This window comes from Nilaparvata lugens, chromosome 3 (assembly GCF_014356525.2).
Source record: "Nilaparvata lugens isolate BPH chromosome 3, ASM1435652v1, whole genome shotgun sequence".
Classification (NCBI taxonomy): domain Eukaryota; kingdom Metazoa; phylum Arthropoda; class Insecta; order Hemiptera; family Delphacidae; genus Nilaparvata; species Nilaparvata lugens.
The window spans coordinates 27,366,155-27,383,295 of NC_052506.1; the positions used below are offsets into that span (position 1 = coordinate 27,366,155).

At 33.0% G+C, this 17,141-nt stretch overlaps 2 protein-coding genes across 4 annotated transcripts in view; one reads left to right on the forward strand and one right to left on the reverse strand.

Annotated features, from left to right (window-relative positions):
* Positions 1–1,800: 1,800 nt before the first annotated feature.
* Positions 1,801–2,133, reverse strand: LOC111045306. The gene has a single exon (XM_022330719.2). It carries the CDS (start codon positions 2,131–2,133, stop codon positions 1,801–1,803), a length of 333 nt encoding a protein of 110 aa, XP_022186411.2.
* A 1,637-nt stretch (positions 2,134–3,770) lies between these two features.
* LOC111043733 (putative sodium-dependent multivitamin transporter) overlaps positions 3,771–17,141 on the forward strand; it is a 31,098-nt gene continuing 17,727 nt past the window's right edge. The window contains exons 1-3 of one of the 3 annotated variants that reach the window (XM_039423448.1): positions 3,771–4,242; positions 7,936–8,076; positions 9,659–9,880. In XM_039423448.1, coding sequence (XP_039279382.1) covers positions 7,951–8,076; positions 9,659–9,880 — 348 coding nt within the window. In that variant the 5' untranslated portion in view covers positions 3,771–4,242; positions 7,936–7,950. Of the gene's footprint in view, positions 4,243–5,777; positions 5,907–7,935; positions 8,077–9,658; positions 9,881–17,141 lie in introns of those variants that run through there. The other 2 variants (XM_039423450.1, XM_039423449.1) reach the window with 2 other exon arrangements.

The window sequence follows — 17,141 nt, forward strand, 5'->3', positions numbered from 1 at the left end:
TTGTAACATATTTTGTACATTTGTATACAGTTCGTTATTTTAATAAATGAGTTGTACGTTTTTTCAAAAAATTGTAAAAATATTTATTCAACCTATTTCTACTTGGATCACAGCAAGTGATTAGGGTGAGATAGGCCCTTTACATAAAAGTAGTGATATTTCCCATGTAACTGGTAATTCTTATTGATTGAATTCTATCCTTTGTGAAAATATATATATTTTCAGGTGAGAATAACTTCCTGTTCAATGTGTGGAAAGAGTAAACATTGGCTATTATATTATGGACCTGGAAGACACTATCAATAACAATTCTCTGTCTTGTTCCAAACATAGAAATTTTTCTTGAAAGCAATCAAGTATTACATGTTAGAATTGGCTCGAAAAGTATACTTCTTCTACTAATAGGTAGATACTGATGGGAATAATTATTTTAATTAAGCTAGATTAAGTTGTATCAAGTATTTCTTATACTTATGCATCAGTATTTACTCAACTTGCTGGGCACTATCTGCCAGAGTGTTTTGCCAACAATCCTTTTTGTCTTGCATAGTATTATTATGATGTGAGGATATCAATATTTTACGTACAGTATCATTATAAGCGATATGGAATAGATGTACTTTCAACAAAGTTTACAAGTTCTTGGCTTCATGAATAAATTTCAAGTACTTTACTCTGCCATTCATTCTCAAAAATTCATTTATTTGACTGGAGGGAAAAAGTGTTTGAAAAGTATTGAATGAAAAATTAACCTAGAATACAGCATTAAAGTAAAAGGTGAAAATGAATCATCTACTCATCTACAAGTTTCTCCTAGTGATTATCAGATAGGCTATTTCATTCATAAATTATTGTAATGATCAAATTTTGTCATTTTCTCTACATCTTCATGGGAGGGTGGTTTCACTTTTCAGTGAAATATTTCAACGACTCCTTTCCTTTATAATATGAATTTTGTTCAACTAGAAATTCTAAATTCTAGACTATCATAAAGATTTGAATAAAAAAAGTAATTTGAAAGTGATGATGAATACTTGAAGTAATGGAGAAAGTTATAATATTCTATAACAAGCAAATTTCAGTTGAAACTTTACTTATAGACTGATTAACTTGCAATTTTACATTAATATTATGAATTTACTGATGATGGATATGAGCTTATTTACATGGGCATGGCTATTAATTTTTCTTTTTCTTCCTCCTTGCCTTTTTCCCATTATTTGGGTCGGCTCTCCTTGATCTAAGTCTCTAGTTCGAACGATCCTGGTTCGTCTGATTTGTAGGTGCAACTGCTTCATATTTTTATGATCCAAACCTAGCCATGTGAGACGGGGTCTGCCTCTGCCCCTCGGCTGTGTCTCCATATCAAGTACTTTCCTTGTCATATGATTGGGCGAACGTCTATTTAGATGTCCATACCAGCGCAATATTCCTTCCATTATCTTCTCATAGACTGGTGCCACCCGGAAAATGCCCCGAACATGCGTGTTTCGAATATGGTCCAGTCTAGCCACATCCCCTGCCCATCTCAGCATTTTCATTTCAGAAGAATGCAGTTTCTCTTCTTGCTGTTTTTTCAGGGGCCAACACTCACTACCATTATAGCATTGCAGGTCGCACTGCAGCTTTATACACTTTTCCCTTGATGGGCACAGGCATTCTTTCTTCGCAAAGTACCCCCGTTAGCTCTCTCCATTTTATCCATCCAGTGTTTATATGGCTTGAGATGTCAGCATCTATCAGATGTCAGCTTCCATCATGGGTGATTATGGAGCCTAAATTAATATTTGCATTGACTAACTACTGGGAGTGGAGTACCTTGCAAGTGTATGTGCGCCTGCGCCTGATCATCATTGTCTCCAAAGCTGCTTCCAGGCTGGCACGCCACAAATCAAGAGACTGTTGCAATTCTTCTGGCGGTTTTCTTTTGAGAACAATGTCATCCGCATACAGAATGTCCCAAGGTGCTGGATGCTGAATTTCATTAGTGAGGTAGCCCATGACGAGGAGTGGGCTGAAGAGGTTGAAGAGGTGTGGGCTCAGGGCTGAACCCTGATGAACCCCAACCTCCACACTAAACTCCTCACCAATTCCAGCCGGGCTCCTGACCTTTGTTTTAGCTCCATGGTACATATCTTTTACCACAAGTACGTAGTACTCTGGGACTCCTTGTGCTCTCAATGCTTGCCAGATTAGCTCTCTTGGCACTATCAAATGCCTCCTCTAGGTCAATGAAAACTGAATGCAAGTCTGCTTTATTTTCTCCGTGTTTTTCTATTAGGATTCTAACAGTGTGCACTGCATCAGTAGTAGACCTACCACTAACAAAGCCACACTGATTCTCTGTCACAGATGTAACTCCAAGCAGGCGTTTGGACATGGCTATTAATTAATTTATTTTAATTTTATAATTAAAACACATTTATTAAATTTGTCATGATTTCGTTTTAAATTAAGTTTATGCAACGATAAAAGCTTTAACAAACAGATGCTTTATCCAAGTGACTACGAAGCGCTGCTGGCAGCACGAGTGGGAGGTTGCGGGTTCGAGACCAATGAAACTCATTTTTTTGTGGAGAATTTTCAACTCCAAAATAAATAAATCATTATTCTACTTGACATAATGAGGTTTCGTTTTACAACACAAAACTTTCCCCAGTACAAAGCACGGGCTACCTGCTAGTTTTCCAATCAATCAATAATTTTATTCAGATCAACACAATATACATAAAAGAAAACAGAACACAAAAAATCACAATCAAAAATAAATTTCTAATAAAATACAACAACAGGTTTCATGTTGGGGTGTGCTGAAAATAAAGAAAGGAGGAAAAATACCTAGCCAACTATGATTTCCCATGTAATAGGCAGGTAGAGGGTAAATAAAAAGATTTTAAAAACTTTTTAAATAAAAAGAATAAAATCTTTCGGACCTATTTTATATTTATTCATAGGAAAATCCATTTTTGCTGATGATTATTATAGGATGATCAGTCAATGTAATAATATTTTTGATATTGACAAAATAGACCTATATAAATTTTAAATTAGTTCACTGATTTAGTAGACTGCGCCCTGGGAGCCATACTGAATAAGTTGATGTATTATAATATAATATATAATATTATGTATTATAATTTATAATAAGTTGTGTAATTTTATTCTCTCAGTCCCTAGGTGAATTGAATAAAAATCCATTGGCACTTAATAGATTATCGTTTTTGAAAATTACACTAACATTTTTTTTAAATAAGTGATAGGCCCATATATATATACATTCATAGACAAGAATATTGAATGAATGTCAAAGGACAAAGGTGAGAATAATGCTGAAGAAACACATTCTCTCACTTCCGCGTTGAATAATAATACAATGATGGTAACATAGACCTACTGCACGTTGGGCATAAACATTCCATTATTAACTGTCAGTATATATGGATCTACATTGTCTGAAGGTGATGATATAAAAGTGTATAGAATGATACGTTATTCAAGAATAAATTATCATTATATTTTTAAAAAGAAATTCTCTAGTTTTGAAACTAACAAAATTGACCGACGATAGTTAGTTATCAAAATATGAAACGTTCTTCACAAGCCATTTATCATTATAAGGCGTGGAAATTGGGCTACGGTAGTTTTACATAGTTAGTTATCCTATGTAAAACCAGTTTAAATGAGAAATCACAAGAATTTGTAGAGAGTAGAGTCCAAGTAGAGAGAGTGATTGATATGACTTCTACGTCTCACGTCTCACCATTCACAATCACAAATCAGTCTTGCCTCATCAGAGCCAGTGAGTGTATGTGTTGTGTTGTGAGTGTTTCTGTGTAGAATAATAGATTTCTTCAAAACTGAACTAATTCAGATTTTAATAATAATTGACAAAGACTCAAAACTTGTGAGATTCTAGGAAAAGAGAAATGTTGTGTCTCAACTCGATTTTGAAGTACGGTAGAGAAAAATGAAGAATCAGTATTATCAGAAAAGAAAAACAATGATTTTATTAGTTGGTTGTCGTCTGAGCAAGCTTTATTACTACTTATTCGATCGCAACTATAGAATACAAAAGTTGTAGCATTATCAAATGAACATGATTGTTTTGTCTGTGATAAGAGTGTTATAAACACAAGTGAAAAAGTGTTACATGATCCTTATTTGAAACTCGAATTTGTAGTTTTTATAGTGTTCACCTCAACTACTGTACCCACAATCGCATAACAATAAATTGGATCAAGTGTAAGTTCAATGAAATATATTTTTGAATTATTCTAACTCTCCAAACGTTAGTTCGAGATCAATAACAAATAATATTGAAGCATTCAAATACAATACTGATTTATCTATAGGCCTACTGTACTATTGATTCTGAAACTCACGACGTACAGTATAGATTTGGCCTATAGTAAGGTCCACGTTAAAATGACAGTATTTGATCAACTTTGGTTTTGCTATCCTTGTCTATCATTCGACATAGCCGGTGGTACTATCCTTTTATATCCTTTGGTATTATCCTTTACTGTACTATCCTTAGGTCCACAATGATGCCAATTATGTTTTTGACAGTGTAGAAATATAATTAATTAATGCAGAGAATCGGCATTGCTATTCTTCTATCTTTATCCACTGCCATTATAACGTGGACCTCATCATAGGTATTCTATTCTTTTATTTCCATCTTTCTATGTTCTCCTACGGCTATAATATAAAATGCTTTCAATTTTCCATCCATCATCTATCTCTTGTTTCCATAAGATAGAGAAAAATGATGAGTGAGTAATGTAATTTATTATAGATTTTTCTTATTATTCTATTTTAACAAGGTGTAGCTGTGTGCACACAGAGAGCGGTCCGAGTTCCAGCGTTCTAGAAGGGTATAGGTATTATATGGATATCTGCTGTATCCTTCTATAAGACCGTTCTGACCGCTGACCACTCTCTGGTGTGCACACATCCCTAATATATTTATATAGCCTACCTAATATAATAATAACGCGGCTCCTTATGATGTTTGCTTTCTTAAACAGTAGGCCTATACTCTTTTAGTAGAGACAAAAAAATATAGAAAACATTTAAAATTCAGGTCGAATAAAGCAATATTATTGATGGCACCTACTTATGAAAATAGTTTTTTGCGACAATAAATAGCAGCTTCTATGCAAGAATGGAAATTCCAATGAATAATATTGAATAAATATAATCTATAAGAAAACAATTAATGGCCATACGCATATGATAAGAATGGACCTATTAGAATCCAAATCTCAATTATTTTATAATTATTTCTTAATTTTTTATTGTTTCAAGAAACAATATTTGCAATAATATTTCTCAATTGGCTTGAAAACTTGTTATGAAGAGTAATATTAGCAATAAATTATGATGATATATTATAGAGAAGTATCATTCTATAGGCCTATTGATGTTTTAATTGTTCAAAGTGTATAATAATTGGTAATTAGGTAGGTTATCTGAGAGCTCTGTATTTGTATTAGTATGGCTAGACCGTGAACAAATAGAATGACTATTTATTCATCTGAGAGATTATATCAAATGATATAAAATACAAGAAGCTCACTATACAACTAATAAAGCAAGTGATTATATCGAATAATTTATAGCAATGATACCATCAGTGATTATCAACGGATTATTAATACCTGCACATAAAGCCAAATTCTATTTAATAAATTATATTCAATTTATGACTGATAGTCTATGATAAGAAAATGAATAGAAGCAGGAGTAGAGCTTTTCATAGACCAAACAGAATCACCGAACCAGTTTGGTATGGAACTGACTATAAAGGTCACCTGAATGAACTTGGAAGTTTTATCATTCTGAATGTGTTCGTGTGCGCTCTAAATGCATTGAGGAATATTCGAATTGAATAAACCGATAAGGTACGGTACATATTATCATTATGTATACAATTGAAAATTGATATAATGTAGACAATATAACATAATTATGGTAAGTGTATGTGAGAAGTAGCCAACATTTTGTTGTAGCAAACACCAATAAAATACCGTACCGTAATCTAAATGTAGCTTGTCTCAGCTATTACAACAATGCTCATATTTTGAAACTATACCGGACAGGCTAGCTCAGTTTGATTTATAAGGTTTTTGGCTACCTATATCATTAATTTATTTATATTTTTTACAATAAAGCAAAAGATGAAAAATAATGTAAATTGTGAATAGAATCCATGAATGCGTATAGCAATTTTTTGAATAGTTTAGAGAGAATATTATGTCATATTTTTCAAAAAATCCAGACCATACCGGTAGGCTATTGTAGTCTGACAGAAATAGCCCTTATGAGATGACATTTCAATACAGTATTTGAATCAAATTCTATTTACAATGGGATAGGAATATAATTTTGACAACCCATAACTCATATCTTTCTTTCTATCCTAATTATAGTATCTTAATTATTATTATTATTATATATGATTACAGTAAGTACTGGCGCCGTCTCTATAAGGTCTGGGTGGGCTCCAGCCCACCCAAAAAAATGTTGGGGAACGTAGCCCAACCAAAATGTTGACCAATTATTATTGTGAATAGAAAATATAATTTTCATAACTGTTAGATATTCTTGTCATTCTGAATTTATCAAATTCTTCAAGAATATTAATAAATGCCAATGTTAGAAATAGAAACATAATAAAGAATGAAAAACCTGATTATAAGTAAATACAGTAATGCTTATAGTTGCTTTAAGTTGAGAACACATTACAATTTTTTAACATACCTATGCTTAATTACAGGCTTAATGTTACATCACAGAGTCATGTTCACTCTAACCTTTAATGCTGTTATAGAATAACAATAACGATTAGCCGCCTTCACTTGAGAAATTGAAGAAATACTTCAAATAAAAGATACTTGAACAAATTTTATAAGCATAATATAAAAAAGTTTCAATTACATTTCAGTCGAAACATAATTTTGCTACTCAGCATACAAACAGATTTATTTATATTTGATTTAAAAATGAATTTACAAAATAAAAAAATTTTTTTTTTCAATTTGGCTTCCCGCTTGGCTAGAATCTGTGGTCGCTAAGGAGATTGTAACTGCAATTGGAGTGAATAACTAAATAAAACTTATTTTATAAAATCCTACCTATAAAAAGATCCTTGGTCACTTGGTCAGCTTCCAGATCTTTTATGGTACTCACTTCCGACGTTAAGAGAAAAAAATGAAATAAAACTTTCAAAGATGATATGATTAGAAAATCTACCTTTCCCTAAAAGTTCCCAATCCTGAAAATTATGTAGGTTCAAACTGCCTGATCTGATACAGCCTATAAAATTGATTCTCAAGACAAAAACCCCTTCAGGTATTATGTATGCTAAGTAATGCCTCAAACAATCACTTGTTAACGACAAGCGGATGTGGTCTTAAGATAAAAATTCAAGAAGTATGTGTGTGATTCCAAAAAAAAAAACTATAATAGGATTGATTTGCAGACTGAAGGCTACCTTACTATTGAGTGTATGAAGCATGGATTGAAACCATAATATTGCGCTTTTAATACTCAGTTGATAATTTATGCATTGGAAATTGAATCGCTTAAAAATGAAATCATAATATGGCTTTTAATACTCAGTTGATAATTCATACATTGCAAATTGAATCGCTCAAAAATTACGTGGAACAAATAATAATTATTAATTCTACGACTCAACTTCCAACTCACAAAAATAAAATTCATAAAATAATACAGATGGATCAATTACATGTATATGACACAACTATTTTGCGTTTTTAATGCACCATTCCTATCCTCCCCATGTTAAATTGTGGCATAATTGACGAATTGATCTAGAAAAAAGTAACTATAGTTACTTCATTGGGAAAATCATAACTTTAAATCTGCTCTCCAACAAGTTTCAAGTATCAATTTGATTTATTGCAGGTAGAATTTTACAAGATGAATAATTTTACAAAGCAGACACTTGGTTTAGCAGATTATAGCGTTTGCCTAATTACTCTCCTTATTTCAACTGGAATAGGAGTTTTCTTCAGCTTCACGGGTGGAAAGCAGAAAACCAACAAGGTGAGAAATATCGACAGGTAGACAAAATCCAAAATTTGAAACAACTGCAACACATGCAAAATCATTATTCAAAATTTGAAACATGCAAAACATCAAGATTTAAGGAAAAGTTCTGTTTTCTACTATATTTACTACAATGGCGAATAATAATATTCAAAGTATGATTTAGCAAAAAATACTTTATTGAAAAATAATAACATACGTTATGATTGTGGCAACATGTTTCTTGCACATTACGTGAGTGTCATTATTTTTCACAAAAATCTGGTGTGGTGCACTCACACAACTTTACTTGGAGTTATGAAAATTGATCAACTGACGCTAGTGTTTCCGCGCATCTCAGGTCTACTTTTCTAAGATCTGAGCCAGCTGGTGACAGGACAATAGCGCTGCAGACACTCGAAGTCTGCTATCTCTTCATAGTGAATATTTCAATAGAATCAACAGTTGCCAACAGTTTGCAATTGAATAATATTTTTTTCTCGAATTTCGAACTTATTTTCAATTTTAGGTGAAAGTGCTACTGAACATTAACTGTAGAGATTTTTATGCTCTATCTTTTCCACTTGAAATTTTTTGTTTAAATTGTATCTGAAGCCTGATAATTGAGAATCTAAAGTCAAACTTTCATAGATGGTGCAGTGCTCCTGAAATTTTTACAGATATGAGACAAGTGGCAGTTGATAGAGCTTCTCAATGACTTCTCTAGGTATGAATTTGATCAAAATCGTTGGAGCCGTTTTCGAGAAAATCACGAAAAACCCTGTTTTGACAACATTTTCGCCGCCATCTTCAATTGCATATGATCGAAAATGTTCGTGTCGGATCCTTATAGTGTAAGAACCTTAAGTTCAAAATTTCAAGTCATTCCGTTAATTGGGAGATGAGATATCGTGTACACAGACGCACATACACTCATACACACACACACACACACACACACACACACATACAGGCCAATACCCAAAAAACACTTTTTTGGACCCAGGGGACCTTGAAACGTATAGAAATTTAGAAATTGGGGTACCTTAACTTTTTCGGAAAGCAATAATTTCCTTACCTATGGTAATAGGGCAACTAAAGTAAAAAAGTATTTTGATTCAAATTTATATTAATGCATCAATAATAAACAGCATATTATTAAGTGGTACTTATTATAAATATCGAGGGCTACAAAAAGAATATATTACTATCGTATTTTAATATAACTGTAAAGTGAAAAAACACTCACATATGTGGTATATACGATAGTATATTAATATAGATTACTATACTATAAACTATATTAAGAATACAGTTTACGTTTACCTCATTATTTTAAATAATTATATAAATATTTTTTATATCTCAATAGATTGCACCTTTTAACTTACTTGAAAAAAAAAAACTCAAATATATCTCAATGTGTTTTATGAACTTCTATAAAGTGTTAATATTTTAAAATAGAATATGCGTTCATCCAGAACTAGGCCTACATCTTATTTATTATTCTTTTTCAATTTTGAAAGCCTATCATAATCTGTGAGATTTAAAATCAATTTTGTAAAATTTGTATTTCAATTTTCAATTAAACATTTTCCAGGAATACCTTTTAGCAGACAAAAAACAACCACTTTTTTCCGTAGCTGTCTCATTGATGGCAAGTTTCATATCGTCAATCACGATGCTTGGGATTCCTCCTGAATTCTATGCTCGTGGCACACAGTTTGCTCTGATTGATTTGGGTTACGTCCTGCTTGCACCAGTGGCTGCGCATCTCTACATTCCTGTTTTTTTCAAGCTGCAAGCAACATCCGCATATGAGGTAGTAGAACATAAAGCGATAATCGATAATATAGTGTAGTCTGAACAACATATATTGTTCAAAGATGTACTGAAAGGAGTTTTCAACAGCAGGACTCATAAATTATATATTATGAGACAGAATACGAAAAAAAGATGTCAGTCATTTTTAACTCAATTGGAAAGCTAATCAATTATCATGAATAAGAGTAAAATTAACAGAGACGGGAATTTGTTGAAATTGATTTAAAACTCGTTCGCTCATTCTTAAGAGATGTTGAATTCTATAAAATGATAAATTAATACTATGCGTAAGAACAGAATACAGTTTTTCCAAAAAGTTAATGATTGAATGGTGGTGATAAGTTCTAGTATATTTGTATATATCTATCAAATTTCCTCCACTATAAAACAAAAACAAAAAAATTGGAAACAAATTATATAGATTTTTATGGTCAATATTAAAAATAATGTAACCAACTCTTTCAAAAACTCACAATAAGAAAATGGATGAACTCTGCTTTTGTAAATAATTCCTGGACTATTGAACTTTTGGTCTAATTTTCTTTAAGATTATTTAATTTCTCAAATTCAAAATAAGTGAGTTACTATGTATTCCAAAATACAATTCATTTTTTTACATTCAATCTTTGAAATGTCATCAAAATTCAGGATCTATATCACTGTTGGATTTCATTCCATAAATCATCTAGGCTATACGTTTTCATCATAATTATAATCAATTAGATATTAATAATTGAAAAGTTTCATAAGAACGCTAATGGATAACCTGAGTACTTTTTTCATATTGTATTGCAGCAGAATCTCCCTTTAATAATTATATTTTAAAATCTATACTTATAAAATTCGTATCTTACTGACTCACTCACTCACTCACTGATCACGATTTCTGGAAAACTACCGTACTGGATGGATTGCAACAAAACTTGGAATATAGCATCTTTATACGTTCTAGGTGCTCACTAAGAAATCTTTTGGCGATATTTAAACTAGGGTGGTTTTTAAGGGTTTATGCCCCGTTTCACCAACCTTAGTCAAGGCATTTGAACATGGTTAAAGTCTATCAGCTGGTCAAATCAGAAATAATTCGTTTCACCAACACCAGTTAAGTTTAACCACGGTTAAACCAATTGTTAAGTTTGACTGCCGCCGAACGGGGGATGATCGCTTGTAAAAGTTTGTCTTTTAGCATGTATATTCTTCTTCTCCCAATCTCTTAATAAATTATAGGTAACTAGCCGTCAGGCTCGCTTCGCTCGCCATATCCGTCTAGCCAGGGGGCTCCGCCCCCTGGACCCCCGACTGGATCGTCCAAGAATGGGACCAGCAGGCTCGCTTCACTCGCCTGCATTTTTCATTTGAGCATTTTTATCATATGTTAGGACAATTCAGTCGGGGGTCCAGACTAAACGTCTGGCTAAACGGATATGGCGAGCGAAGCGAGCCTGACGGCTAGTAATATAATATTCCAGGATTGAAGTAGCAGTGCCCAATCAATTTTTCCGCGATAAATGCATTTAAATCTTTACGGTAACTTGGTGCCAACCTAACAAAGTCAACTCAACTTAATGCCAACCTGACAAAATTATTAATTTAGTTGCCAGTTAACAACTGTTTCGAAGAGGTACTCTATCTAGATTATAGTTCTGTAGTAACATATGATAATTATGGAATTTTCAATTATAATTAAGAGATTGGGAGAAGAAGAATATACATGCTAAAAGACGAACTTTAAACCCTTAAAAACCACCCTTAGAGTTAAAATATCGCCAAAAGATTTCTTAGTGCGCCTCTAAAGGGCCAACTGAACATACCTACCAAATTTGAACGTTTTTGGTCCGGTAGATTTTTAGTTATGCGAGTGAGTGAGTCAGTCAGTCAGTCAGTGAGTGAGTGCCATTTCGCTTTTATATATATAGATTGAAATGTCCATATCATATGTTATTATAGAACTATAATCTAGAGAGAGTACCTCTTCGAAACAGTTGTTAACTGGCAACTGAATTAATAATTTTGTCAGGTTGGCATTAAGTTGAGATGACTTCATTAGGTTGGCACCAAGTTATCGAGAACGAATTGATTGGGCACTGCTGCTTTAATCAGAGCTATCACTGGGAGTACCTATAGATAATTTTTATTTTTCATAAAACAAACTTTTATGACGGGAGTTGCTTCTTTCAATTGATCCTATTCTATCAAGACTAATTTTGTTTGACAAATATCCGACAGATCGGAACATTGATTGTTTTACCAAACAAAATAGAAGGTAGCTTTCGATAAATATATTGGTGAACATGTATAACAGTTCGTTGACTGTCATTATTCCTCATCAATAGCAGCTATGCTCCCCATTCAAACAATGCTGACACATTGAAGTGAATCTTACTATGATTTGGTTACTTTATAGGTCAGATGAAGATAATAATGTCGATGATCGCTACTGTTTCAATTTCAATCATGTTTGGCGTCATTTTTGTTTTTGATGCCAGCTGTTATTATTACGTGAAGCTCTCATTGAATGAAATCATAATCATACCAAGCAATTTCTGTTTGAATATGTGGGTTTTGTGGATATGTATGTATGTCGGACGGATCTCGGAAACGATTCTAACGATTTTGATTAAATCAAGAATATATTTTTATTATTATAGTGTATTTGCGACAAAAAACATTATTTTGTCTCAACTCTGGGGAAATTCGCTGAAGTTCCTTGAGAAAGGGTTATTGGTCCCGGAAGTAGCAGATGATTGGAAAAAAGTTTTCCTCCACCTACTATCAAAAGTCTCATTTTACACCCTGGAATCGAATACTAAAGTACTACTTTTCCTCCCATGGGACTAAAAATAATTCCCAGCGGGAAAAGTGATCACTTTTACTCCCAAGGGAGTAAAAATAAACCCATAAGATTAACATGGGAAGAAGTCCGACAACGCCGCGATTGAAGAATGAGGAATGTGGCAACACTGTCGTGGTCGGTAGAGGAAAAGTAAAAGAGCTCTATTTCGATCTTTGGAATATTTTAGCTCTAGGAAATAAGTAGCTCTATTTCGATTGTTAGGTTATGTTCAACCGTTGGTGGATATGAAAAAGTACACACCTCTAACGTCATCGGCATCTCTACGAGAGCGTTCATCTAAAGGTACGTTTTCGTTTATGCGAACTTTTCCGCAGTCGACGACGGCAAGCATTGTTGACATTCATATTGTCCAAATTTCAAGTGTGCTAAAACAGCTGATTAAATAACTTTTTCATTATTTGTCTTTATTAATAAAGAAATAAACATTTTCAATAATATCAAAATATTGCCATTTAAAAGTATAAAAAAGTATAAGCTCAACCTGCTCCATTAAAACATAATTTAACATAATCTTTTAAGTTATGTAGACAGATTGAAATCTACCCAATCTGAGATTCTCTCCCTGTCATGGTCGACGACGGCATTTACGCATAAACGAAAACCCACTTTAACAGAGACGACTGAGCGTGTCTGCACAGAAAACAAGATTGCAGGTTATGTTTTTTCTTGGTTACCTACTAAGATCTTCGAAATCCGCTACCGGTATTGTAGAAGTTATTTTCGTTTTTATAAAATGGAAAGTGAGAGTGATGAGGAGTTTGTTCTAACTCCGCCGAACATTCGACACGAAGCTGAAAATGTAACTGAAAATTTGCTTCCGGAAAAATCAAAGGAACTATACATCAAGCGATATGATTATTCGTTGAATGGTGCAAGAAGAATTGTGGTGGAACAGTAAGAATTTCAGAAAACGTAATCCTTGTTTACCTCTCACAACAAGCACAGGTATGTAGCCCAAGTTATTTATGGACCATTTATTCAATGTTGAAAGCAACAATTATTGTGAAACACAACATAGACATCAGTAATTTTACGAAAGTGGGTGCTTTTCTGAAAAAGAAAAATGTAGGCTATCAACCTAAGAAGTCTAAAACATTCACCAAAGAGGAGGTAAATAAATTCCTGTTAAATGCTCCAGATGAACAATACTTATTGAAAAAAGTAGCCTTGATTTTTGGTATTTGTGGAGCTTGCCGAATGGGTGAATTGTGCAATATGACTGTTAGTGACATTGAGGACAAAGATTCAATTCTCATAGTTAATGTACCTGATTCTAAAACCAACAAGGGACGTGTTTTCACTGTGATCAATGGCACACAACGAGACATAGACTACTTATATTATTTCAGAAAGTATTTAAATTTAAGACCAAAGACAACAAAATCACCCCGGCTATTTTTAAGTTTTAAAAATGGGAGATGCTACAATCAAGCCATGGGGAAAAATTCCCTGGGAAAAATACCCATGAGTATTGCACAATACTTACAACTTCCCAATCCTAACTTGTATACTGGACACGCTCTAAGGCGGACTTCAGCTACTTTGCTGGTTAATGCTGGAGGAACAATGACCCAGCTTAAAAGACATGGCGGATGGAAGAGTACTACTGTCGCCGAAGGCTATATTGAAGAATCAATTGGAAATAAAATACAAACAGCAAACAGGATTTTGAACCAAACAACAAGCAACATTGATTTAAATCACACTTCATCTGGGCCTATGCCAGTGGCCACAACACACCAGCTTCAATCCAGTTCCAGCGATGTTGATGAAACTTCAACTAGGCCTATGCCAGTGGCTGCTACGCACCAGTTTCAATCCAGTTCCAGCGATGTTGATGAAACTTCAACTAGGCCTATGCCAGTGGCCACAACACACCAGTTTCAATCCAGTTCCAGCGATGTTGATGAAACTTCAACTAGGCCTATGCCAGTGGCCACAACACACCAGCTTCAATCCAGTTCCAGCGATGTTGATCACACTTCAACTAGGCCTATGCCAGTGGCTGCAACGCACCAGTTTCAATCCAGTTCTGTTCTATCAACCCGAACACGGTCTTTCAAAATTGTGATGGGTGCACAATAACAATAAACAATTACTATCAGAAGTAGGCTTTTACACTATCAACAATCATCTCTATCAACAATCATCATCTATACTATAAACTATAAACTATCTATATATAATAGTTAATACGCGACATGGAATTTTGTGACTCATAAGGAAACTATAAACTATCAACTATCAACTATCAACTAGCAACTATCAACAAATTATTATCAGAGGTGAGCTAAATTTTGTTTTTAAAAAAATAGTGTGAAAGCGTGAAGATGTAGTAAAATTATTCATTGTTATAGGTATTGGTGTAGGTGGAGGAAAAATGTTGTGTGCATCACGGGACTAAAGTACTTATTCTCCCTCAGGGAAATTGTCGCCCTCGGCTACGATCAAAGTGATTGAATAAACTCTATTCAGATTTATGCAAATTCACATAAAAATGATCCCACTTTAATATTTATGATGGTTAAGTTTAGGAAATGAGAAATCAGTTACAATGAATGTTATACTAAGTATTATGAATGGACTCTTATGTATGAATGGACTTCCATGGAAGAAAGAATCAGTGTATTGGCTACTTTCACACTTTTGGATAAGTGAAACGAAAAGTAAGCGACAGGCTATGCCAAAAATTCCAGAATAAGCAAGAGATCCATGGATACTAATAAGAGTCATCAAATTCTGAATCATCTTAATTTGGATTTTAATCTTCAATTGCATCAAGCAAAAACAAAAATAACATGATCACTGCTAATTTGATAACTGTCAACGGGAAATATTATAATTGCCAACAAATAAAGTCGAGGTCGACTCTTTAAGCCCCACCCAATATTCTACAAAATATGCTGCAATTAGACTACTATTCTACAGAGAATTTCCAACACATCAATCAATTATTCGAATGATTTGACTCAATAATTTTCATGCCAAGTTGTGGCCTGATCTCAAAAATGATTATAACAATTTTGGTAGAACTTAGATTATAAATGTTTCACAAAAATAATTTTATATTTTAATTCCCGTAGCGAAGCACGGGTGCCCTGCTAGTGGATGATAACATTTTATTGCAGCAGAATCTCCCTTTAATTTATTTTAAAATAGATGATAAAATGTTATCACTATGTGACATTATGTTTCAAAAGAAGTTTACTACCAAACTCTATCCTCATGCTGAAAATCTTTAGATATCTATTACATTCTGCTGTGCTACCAATTTTTCCTTAATCGGTTGGAATAGCATTTAACACCTATTAACCTAAGGATAGTTGTCGGCTCCAATGAAATAGATTCTTGATAAATTGTGAATGGATCTATCGCCTATGAATGAGAAATCCAGTTTTCAGAGCAAATGAACTTATAATCTTCAGATGAATTTATACAAATACACAAAGAACTATATCTTATAAGCCTAATTTTTTAGAGTAACTACGAACTAAGATACTTATCTAGTTTACAGTTGAAAAACAGTGGCTATTGGCTTGAATACATAAATAGCACATTACGAACAAAATAGAACACTAAAATTTGTTTAAAACTCAATTTAAAACATTAATAAACGAAAATGATTCAGAGCAAAATTTTACAACAACACACGTAGCCAGCCATTTTTCTAGAGAGGGCAGAACAGGAAAAACCTAAGTTACAAATCACAGAGCCAACGCCTTGTTTGGTATAGATTTTACAGACACATCACCAAAAAATTATAACTTACAAGTTTAGAATTCACATTCTACATCTGTTCTCAATAAAACTTTATTTTGAAACTGTTATTTTAAACTTTCATATATATTCTCTATTTAAATAAACTATTTATTCTGTTTCTCAGCCCCGGTGACACCATGGAACAATGCAACAATCATTTACGATAAAAAAATTCTCCGTCGAAAAGTTTGTCCGTCTATTGATGACTCTGATATTTACTATAAAGTTCCATAGATCTCGAATTGAAGATTCGATTTCAATGTGAGAAAAAAAATGTAATATTACAAATACCCCCCTCTTGACATAAAAAATTTTACTGTTTGAAAATTAAAAAAAAAATTACATTGACCCTAATGAAAATTGTTGAAATTTAAATTTGAGAACAGTAACATTTTTTTCTAGAAAAACATTACATGTCATCCTATAATATTGAAAATTATTATAAAAATTCATCAATAGCGTTTGTTATATGTTTCCAAACAATATTTCAAAATATAGAATATCAAAATTACTTTTGATTTAGTTTTATAATTTAAAAGAAAATATCTCAACAGAAAGTTTAATATGTAAAGAATAGTTTTTTGAAATTGCACATAAATTTAATAGATAGAAAAATTTAATTTTTATTGCATAAAAAATTTAGTAT